This window comes from Lactuca serriola, chromosome 5 (assembly GCF_051521515.1).
Source record: "Lactuca serriola cultivar US96UC23 chromosome 5, Lser_US96UC23_V15, whole genome shotgun sequence".
NCBI classification, from domain to species: Eukaryota; Viridiplantae; Streptophyta; class Magnoliopsida; order Asterales; family Asteraceae; genus Lactuca; species Lactuca serriola.
In genome coordinates this window covers 268,136,831-268,146,248 of record NC_136412.1, presented here as the reverse complement: position 1 = coordinate 268,146,248, position 9,418 = coordinate 268,136,831, and the positions used below count along the sequence as shown (strand labels likewise).

Below are 9,418 nucleotides of genomic sequence, written 5' to 3'. Positions count from 1 at the left end.
TAATAAATTCTACATAATACTTTAATGTAATAATTACAATAAATATAATAATAAATGAGTATCAATTTCATTAATGGACTTACTTTCTTATTTCAAAATTCTCAAATTAAAACTCATTAGTTTATTTTGTTTATTTATTTAAATTTAAAAGAAAAATCAATTTTAATAATTCATTATTTTCTTATTTTCTTATAATTCAAAGTTCTTAAATATTTAGGCATATATATATATATATATATATATATATATATATATATATATATATATATATATATATAAACCTATGTAATACATGAGTCTTACACCTAGTTATATGATATAATAATTAATTTGTTATCTCTTTTGTTATTATATTCATAAAACAATAATTATTCTCTAATTAAATACAATACTTGAATTTATTTATTAATAATCAAATACTTAATAAATATTCAATAAGTGCAAAGTTGATAAATATATAACCTTATAAGATCATATGTTATTAACAAATATTATAATGATTATTGAGCATATATAGATCCAACATGTTCATATTCTGAAGTTCTTATTTTTTTTCCCAAAGAATGTTCCATTCTGAACGCTCTATTTCGGGTTTGATCTTCAAATTTCGAAATTGTTTTTTGGTTTTTTTCCAATTTTTTTTGAAAGAAATATCTTCACTAATATCTGAAATGTCATTTTGATGTATTTAATGTCACCGTTTCTTTTAATAAAATGTCTGATTTTGGAGTGTATTTTTTGGAATTCGAAATTTTTGTCAAGAATTCGGAATGCTGGTCCGAAATATATATATATATATATATATATATATTTCCAGAAAAAATGTTATTTTCATCTAGAATATCTATTGCGAAGCAAGTGTTATTTTTGTTAAAAACAATTCTTTTAGATTACTTTTTTCAATCAAAATTAAATTGTGTTATATTAGTAAATTTTCCTTGATTAAAAGTAAATATTTATAAAATTGAGCAGGAGATCTATGGGTGAATTGAATATGTCTTAACTTGCAAAAAGTCAAAAATTATAAGCACGAGGGCTCTTTTCTCACAATTTACAAACTTGAAAAAGCAAAAGAAAGGCCTGCAAATTCATAAAAACCTTACAATTACGATCTTAACCCCACCAGAAGTAAAATATCAAGTAAGAAAAATAGGAAAATAATAAAATATACGAAGGGTATTATTGTCTATTCCTATATACCGGACAGACAGATATATCTATTCATGGAACACATGATAGCAAGCGAATATGCCGGATCCTTTTCTCCGTTGCGGAGATAGAGAAGAAGAAAATCTAGAGAGAGAAACAAAAGATAAGGTAATTGAAGAGAGAGAAAGTGACCGGAAAATCAAGAAATCTTGAAAAACTCAATGGATTTGCTAAAAGATTAAAAGTTTGAATCGAAGGAGGTGGTGATAAAATAACCCAAAAAAAAATCCAAGATTATATTTTGAAAGATCGGTTATCGTCTCCGACTATCTTCAATCCCCGGAAAAGCTATCGGACATGGCACGAGGCAGCAGAGCGAAGGCCGCCGCCGCCGGAGAAGCGATCGGATCGAGGCAGATGGTGGGGACTCAACAACAAGAGGACAACGAACCTCGCTACCGTGGTGTTCGAAAGAGACCATGGGGTAGGTTCGCCGCCGAGATCCGTGACCCATGGAAGAAAGCTCGTGTTTGGCTAGGCACCTTCGACTCCGCGGAGGACGCCGCTCGTGCCTACGACGCTGCAGCCCGGTCCCTCCGTGGTCCCAAGGCCAAAACCAATTTTCCGGTATCAGACGAAACCGCCGAGCACGTAACCGATGATCAGCACCACCAACGGGGTTTCTATGAATTTCAGGATTTCAATAACCAGTCTCGGCCGACGACGAGCAATCTGAGCAGCACCGTCGAGTCGACGAGTGGACCTCGCCCGTCAAATCCACCGCGTGTAAGAACCCACCAACGATTAAAACCGCCGGCAGCACCTCCTCACGACGACGACGATTGCCATAGTAATTGTGATTCGTCGTCTTCGGTGGTCGATGGATATTACTGCGACGCCGATCTCTCATCATCTTCCCGTAAACCCTTACCTTTCGATCTCAACCTTCCTCCGCCGTTGGATGACATCGGATTTTCCTCTAACCCAATTGACGAAGCCGACGCCGATGCCGATGACTTATTCGTCACCGCGCTTTGCCTATAAAGTTTCTCCGACATCGATGACCAATATGCGCACCCTGCTTTCTCGATCTCGTCTGCAAATTTCTTGTTTTTTTTCCCAAGAAAATCATCATCCGTGGGGAATTCGAAGATGAAAATTTCTGGTAAATTCCCAAAAAAATCTTGATTTGTTTAGATTGATGTTGGTATGTGTAGATTAGTGTAATTTGAGGCCACTACGCGATTTATGCTTCAACCTCTTACGAACTTAGAGTACGATCGTCGTAATTTTCCCGAGGAATCATAAAAGTTTATATGTAATTTTCACTATCTAGATCTTGAGTTTTGTTCTAACCTCATGATCTCTCATTTAGCTTCTTCTGTATAAAATTATAAATAAAATACACACAGTTCCACATTTCTGTTGTTGATTCCCTCTGTTATCTCTTCAATGGAGCAGCAGTTGTTTGATCTGTGGATTAATCGTTGATGTGTTGTTCTAATTTTTTTTGTTTCTATTTGCAAATTTTAAAATCTACTTAATTTGTTTCCGTATAACGCAAGACTTGTGCATCTTCCCCTTCAACCACCGCCATGAAGTACGACAGGCGGTGGCGGTGGTGGAGGTGACGGTGGTTGGTGGGTTAGTAATTATTTTCTTCCACAATGTTGCAGGGCTCCATGTTCTAGACCTAATCTCCTGCTTCATTTGTCGGGAGTATGCTTTAGTTCAGTGTATGTAACTATGTAATAACTCTGGTTGGTTTATAAAATAGTAAATTTTTGTTTATGACAGAAGGTTATACTTTAAAAAACTTGAAACATTTTGTCATCGTTTTATCTTGATTTTATAATCGTTGTACATAATGTTTCATTTTATAAGAGCTATTGTATTTTAAAAAAAATTAATTCCGTTTGAACAATATTATTCCACAAGTCTAGGTTACATCGAATCTTTTTCTTGGATTCGAACTTTGTTTGTGAAAGCCAAATACGTAAGTCATTTGCATTACGTATACGTTTTCAACAACCCAAGTGTAGTTTGATTTTGATAGCTAGTCATCTTTAGAATTTTGGTGAAACATTAAAACGTAAACATCCAAGAGCAAATATTTCTTGTGACATTAAAATGTAAGTTTCCATCCTGCAAGATGATGGAAATGCATAGAGCATAGAAATGTGGGGTGCGGGTAGTCAGCAAAGGATTTGGATTGCCTAGTGATGAGCACAAGCACCTGAATCGGTGAAGAGTGATCAATGGATGTATGTGGTTTCACAAGATTGCCCAAATTGAAAAAAATCCACATTTTACATAAACTCATACTAAAACTCTAATAACGAAAGCTACAAAAAAAAAAAAAAATAAAAAAATAATCCAATGTACGAATTATCATCATCATGTTCTAAGCACTCCACCTATATAAAAGTCGTGAGGAGACTCCAATGTCAAGACAACTCAACACAACACTCTCTTATACAAGACTAATGAAATATCACAAATTTACTAGAAAAGCGTTGTTAATTCAGCGTAATGTCAATGGTTACTATTTCATAATTTTTATCTTTTTATTATTTTTTTTTGTCATTAGATTAAATAAAAAATAATTTAAAACACAAATAAACATTTTACATTAATTAAAAACACATTCCATTAATTAAAAACACATAAATTTAAATCCTAAAGAAGTTGTGTGTAATTGGATCCATAGATTGAACAAGAAATAAGACAATATAAAAAAGTTGTAAATATAAAGAAAGTTGTGTGTTTTTGTAGTGCCAAATGTATAGAAAATAGATGATATTTACCGTTGTAGGTTTTGTTTTTTAAAATTGAAAATTAAATATGTTTTTATTGTTATCAACTATACAAAGGGAAAAAGGGAAAAGAATGGTCAACTTCTTGATACTTATTCCTCGTCTTCACCCGTCTTCATAGTCACTTCACAACCAACCCACCGGTGTATGGGGCGGTGTTACGCGTTTTCTGGGCTGCCACATAGGATCTCACGCGTGGTTTGGAATACCATACCGGATAGCCTAAGATAAACCTCTATGTCATTGTGCACTTTAATAAGAGACCAATAAAGAATGACATATCATCACATCGAAACATATCATACTGAATCATAAAACTTACGACACTTTAATAACAGACCAATAAAAAATAACAATCATTTATCTTTTGAATGCTCTTTGGTGATCGAGATGTTTAGCAATATATCTACTTGGTGGGAGATTACTATTTCTTCGTTTATTTCGTTTGTAGATGGTTAAATTGGTTTCTTTTAGGGCGTGTTCGGCATGAAGCTTTTGGGAGCATTTGAGAGCTTCTAGCTTCTAGCGTTTGACAAAACGCTCTGTTTTAAACAGAAAGACACTACAAGCTTCTAGCGTTTAGTTTAAACAAAACGCTCCAAATCCAAATGCTACTTCGTGTAGCGTTTAACAAAACGTTACAAGCTACCCGCCACCCGCTACCAGCTAATTTTGCGGAACACGCCCTTACTGCGGTTGAGTGCTATGACTAAACCAATGCTTAAGGCCGTGTTTTTTTTTTCAATGTGGCGGATAATCTGGCTGTTTAGAAACTCTATAGTTTTTCGTAGTGGTTCTTTTAAGAAAAAAGATATTTGTGATATATTAGCTGCTCAAACTTTCTTGTCGGTTAGTAATTGATTCGGTAATAGAAAACTTAGTTGGGTGGGTTGGCTTTATAAGTCTATGTTGATTTCTTGACTGTTTATGTTTAGCTTTTTGTTAACATTACTTTAATAATAATGCAGTTGTTCGAAAAAGAAATCCAAATTTTCATCCACTACATTAAGATCTTCAAACAAACGATGAAGATCAAATACAATGTTGAATAAGCGGTCGATCGTTTATGGGCAATTATGGAATCACTCTACTGCTTCCTAAATGCCAACCCTAACGAATTTCATGGAACATGTCATGGTGGCTTCGAGAATAATATGGAACCAAGTTTGAACTAAATACAACAATAGATCAAAGAATATGTGACATATTAGTTGGGATCAAGGGCGTCTCAAAAAGATTTGGGGCTCCAAGCGAACCAAAAACTTGGGGCCCTTTTGTTCCAACCCTGATTCTATATTCTGGTATAAAAACAAATATAAAAGTGAAGATTGTCTTTTGGTTCTGTTTAAACTTGCAGTGTTTAAACTTGTAGCATTATTTTAACTCAAAAATGCACAACTAAAAACAAAAATCAATGAGCAAGCCATTAGCCACATACATAGAAATCGATCAATAGACAATAACCAACAATTCTTAGACTGCTCATAACACGAGAAACATTTTCCCTATTTGACTTGCATACCCAAATATTTCTATTCGTAAGAAAAGAAACATTTTATATAAAACAGTAATTATAGTCAATTCATGAATCAAATAGAATACCTTCACGAATTCGGTAAACACAAATTCACATGATGTAAACAAATTAAGGTTTACTGGTTTAGTTTGTCAAATCATATAAATCTTGTAATACCTTAACAAGAAGTAAACAAACTAAGATTCAATTTAGTAGCAACACAAAAAATTAGTGGAAACACTAACTCAAAATATCAAAAATCAAACAACAACAAAGAAATCAAGAATAGAAGGTATCAAGTGAAAACAGATAATGAAAAAACCGAATATTAACACTAATAGATAATCCGATAATGGAAAAAATCAAGTTAAAAAACACAACACATACCTTAATCATTAGAGAAATTCATCGGTCTTCATAGTAGCCGAGAATGAAGGAGGAAGAAGAACAGAAGCTATTTCAGCAGTTCAACCTTTCTTTCAGTGTTTAACAGTTCAAGAATCGAGATTGGAGAAGCCTACTAAAATCGAGAATGACAAATCAATCAATCAGAGATTCATAGTGTGAGTCCTCAAGAATGAAGAAGGAAGGAAGAAGTATTATTGTTGCTTTTGATGTGAGGCGTCGTATGGGTATCAACGAATGTAGAAGCCGAGAAGAAAAATATGGAATCGAAATTGGAGGATTTGGGTTAAGTGGGGCCCCCTAAAAAATGGGGCCCTAAGCCCTAACTTATATTTTTAATACATCAAGCCGGCCCTGGTTAGGATTTGCTCTAAGAGTAATATTTTAACTCAAAATTTTGAACTACCTGTATTTCAATTTATAAAAACATAAATCAATCTATGGTACGTAATGTTTACTTTTTACGTGTCACAACTAACTTATTATTCAATTTTTTTAAGTTAGTCATAGTTATCGAGCCAAAAACTATTTTATGAGCTAGCTTTTAAAAAAATAGGAAATGACACATTGGCCCAACGATGTATTTTGAATTGCCTAATCAGTCCTATAACTTATTTTCGTGTTTTATGAAGGAATAAATTTTGAAGTGACATGTTTTTTAGTCTCTTTAACCTATATTAGCCAATTTCATGTGTCACTTAAACATTTTTCCATTTAAAAGTCAAAATCGGAGACTATATCACCCTCAAAATCCATTCACCACCTTCTTTAAGCATTCGATTCAAAGGAAAAATGTATCTACCAAGTTTAGATGCATTAAATACTTTCATCAATTCATCTTGTTATGTAACATAATCCTCAATGAAAATGGTGGTGATTTTACTAAGATTTTCCTCTAAAAACTTTTGAATCTCTCTTAGCACATTGATAGTTGGTTGCTAAAAGTAAAAGAAAAAAGATAAAGAAGATAAGCTAGCTACATTTTTCATGAATCATACAAACGATATACACAATATCATTTTCTTACATATGTTGTGATATTATAGCACTTTCCCCCAAAGGATTGACACATCCAAATATCGACGTTGAAGTCATACATATCCAACATCAATCCTCGAACTCCATTCTCATAGAGGAATAACACATTAAAATGAATGAGGAAGATGAACCATATAAGTTTTATAAGGAATTTAATTTAAAATCATACTCATGCCTAACTTACTGATAGACAACATTGTCTTCCTGACTGGCGGGACCAAAAACAAGGGAACCGATAGGTGATTTTGAACCGAAAAGCGCAACTGAATGATGAGTCGTCAAACATGAATATTGATCGAATGGAAGCCCATTCATATGTTCTAAAATTTAAAAAGTCATGCAAAAAACCTAGAACAACAATTAGATTTGAGACTCTGTTCATCTTCATACTTCCTTAAATATGATTTAATAAACAGAGAAATTAACTTCCAGACGTTTGAGGTAGGATTGATTGGTTGGATTCGTGTGTATCTAGTTCTGGTATTACCACTCATAGGGCACGTTCCATAATGCAACCTGTTGTTGCATTGGTCGACATGCATAGAACATGTTTCTCCGATCTAGTTCCAAATTGTTGATGAATTAACACTAGGAAGGAATTTGGGAAATTGAAAAATTGAAGAGAAGAATAAAACAAACGTTTATAGATGTCGAGAATTGGAATATATAAATTATGTTGATAAAGAGAATAATATTGTGATGATCGAATCGTGGCAGTCTTCGATTTTGACTTTTAAATGGATTTTGAGAATTGAACAAATGGTCAAAATGTGAATTTGAATTTTAAATGGAAAAATGCTTAAGCGTATTATGAAACCGCCTAATATAGGTTAAAAGTAAAAAGACAGGTCACTTCAAAGTTTATTCCCTCATAAAGTATGAAAATAAGTTATAGGACCGATTGAGCAAATTCAAAATACATCGTTGGGCCAATGTGTCATTTTCCCTTTTAAAAACTACTTAGACTAGTTTTCCATGAGTTTTTTATTTTGTTTCCACATATACCCTTAATTAATTATAAGGTCGGATGAAGCACATGCAATTTAGCATGCTCTGGCCGGAACCACACCCAAGAAAACCACACCCTGGGTGTGGTTTAGCCTATTGTTTCTCTTCACCGCCCTCTCCCTCCTCACCTGATTGGTCCATGTTGCAAAATGTGTTTTTTTTTTCCTTTTTATGCCCAATGGCTAGAAACTTCAAATATATATATATATATATATATATATATATATATATATATATATATATATATATATATATATATAGCTTTACCACTCTATAAATACTAAACACGTTCAACATATTTTTTCACACCAATTTCTATACTTTCTCTCAAAAACTCAGTCAACCACAATCTCGTCATTGTCATCTAGTTTGTTGGTTCGATAATGCATGAAAAAGCAATATTTGTCGGTTATGTCATGGCAAAATTAGTTGTGTATTTCCAAATCGACAAGTTCAAAATTCACGTTTTCGAACGAGAAGACCTCCATTGAAGAGAAATCGCGAAGCCATGCACAATCGTCTTATTGAAAAATATTTTACAGATGACGTCGGGTATGTTGAAAATTTTAAACGACGGTTCCAAAGTGGAAAGAATTATATTTATGTATTGTTAGCGAATTGCAAGACCGATAATTTCCATATTTTCAGTTGTAGTGGGATGCGAGAGGTAGAAAAGGTTTTTCTCCAATTCAAAAATATACAACCGTAATTCATTAGTTAGCATATGACATGGGAGCAAATAAATTGGACGAGTATTTGAGGATGCCCGAGCGTTTCAACCAAGCTACGGTGTACAAGTTCGTGAAAGCGATTACTTTCATTTATGGCGAACGATATTTACACAAACTAACGACCAATGATGTCCACCAATTGTACATAGTGCATGAAAATAAGCATGGGTTATTGGGAATACTGGGTAGCATCGATTACAACCACTGAGCTTGGGCATTGTACCCTAACGCATGGCATGGTCAACACATGTGAGACGATCATAAAGAGCTTACGATTATTCTAGAAGCAATTGCGTCACATGATCTTTAGATATGACATGAATTCTTTGGTATAGCTGGTGCAAACAACGACATCAATGTTTTTGACCAGTCATTGACATTCAACGACATCTATCTTGGGAACTCACACGATGTACTATTTTAAGCAAATAGGGTAGCGTATAAGCGCGCGTACTATCTTACTAATGGGATATATCCTACCTTATGTGTTTTTGTTAAATCTTTCAAATGTCCGCACGAAAAAAAAGAAAAAAGTTTAAGCAGGCAAAAAAGTCAACTAGGAAGAACGTGGAGCGAACATTTGGTGTACTTAAGAGGCGTTTCCAAGTAATACTGTAATGTCTCGAAAATTTCAAAGAAATTTTTTATTTTTAAAATGTAGTAACCAATTAAAACCTTTGATTCAAAAACCATTAAATACATTCATTTTATTGAAACCACACATTATTAGAGTGAATTTTACAAAACTGCGAAAA

General features: G+C 33.6%; 1 protein-coding gene across 1 annotated transcript; it reads left to right on the top strand.

The window, feature by feature from the left end:
- The first annotated feature begins 1,231 nt into the window (after nucleotides 1-1,231).
- Nucleotides 1,232-2,948, top strand: LOC145054246 (ethylene-responsive transcription factor 3-like). Its single transcript, XM_079002395.1, has 2 exons — nucleotides 1,232-2,314; nucleotides 2,826-2,948. Exon 1 carries the CDS (start codon nucleotides 1,507-1,509, stop codon nucleotides 2,191-2,193), a length of 687 nt encoding a protein of 228 aa, XP_078858521.1. The 5' UTR covers nucleotides 1,232-1,506; the 3' UTR covers nucleotides 2,194-2,314; nucleotides 2,826-2,948.
- Nucleotides 2,949-9,418: the final 6,470 nt, after the last annotated feature.

Excerpts from the sequence above, each read along its gene's own strand:
- LOC145054246 (XM_079002395.1), top strand. The coding sequence starts at position 1,507 with ATGGCACGAGGCAGCAGAGCGAAGGCCGCCGCCGCCGGAGAAGCGATC.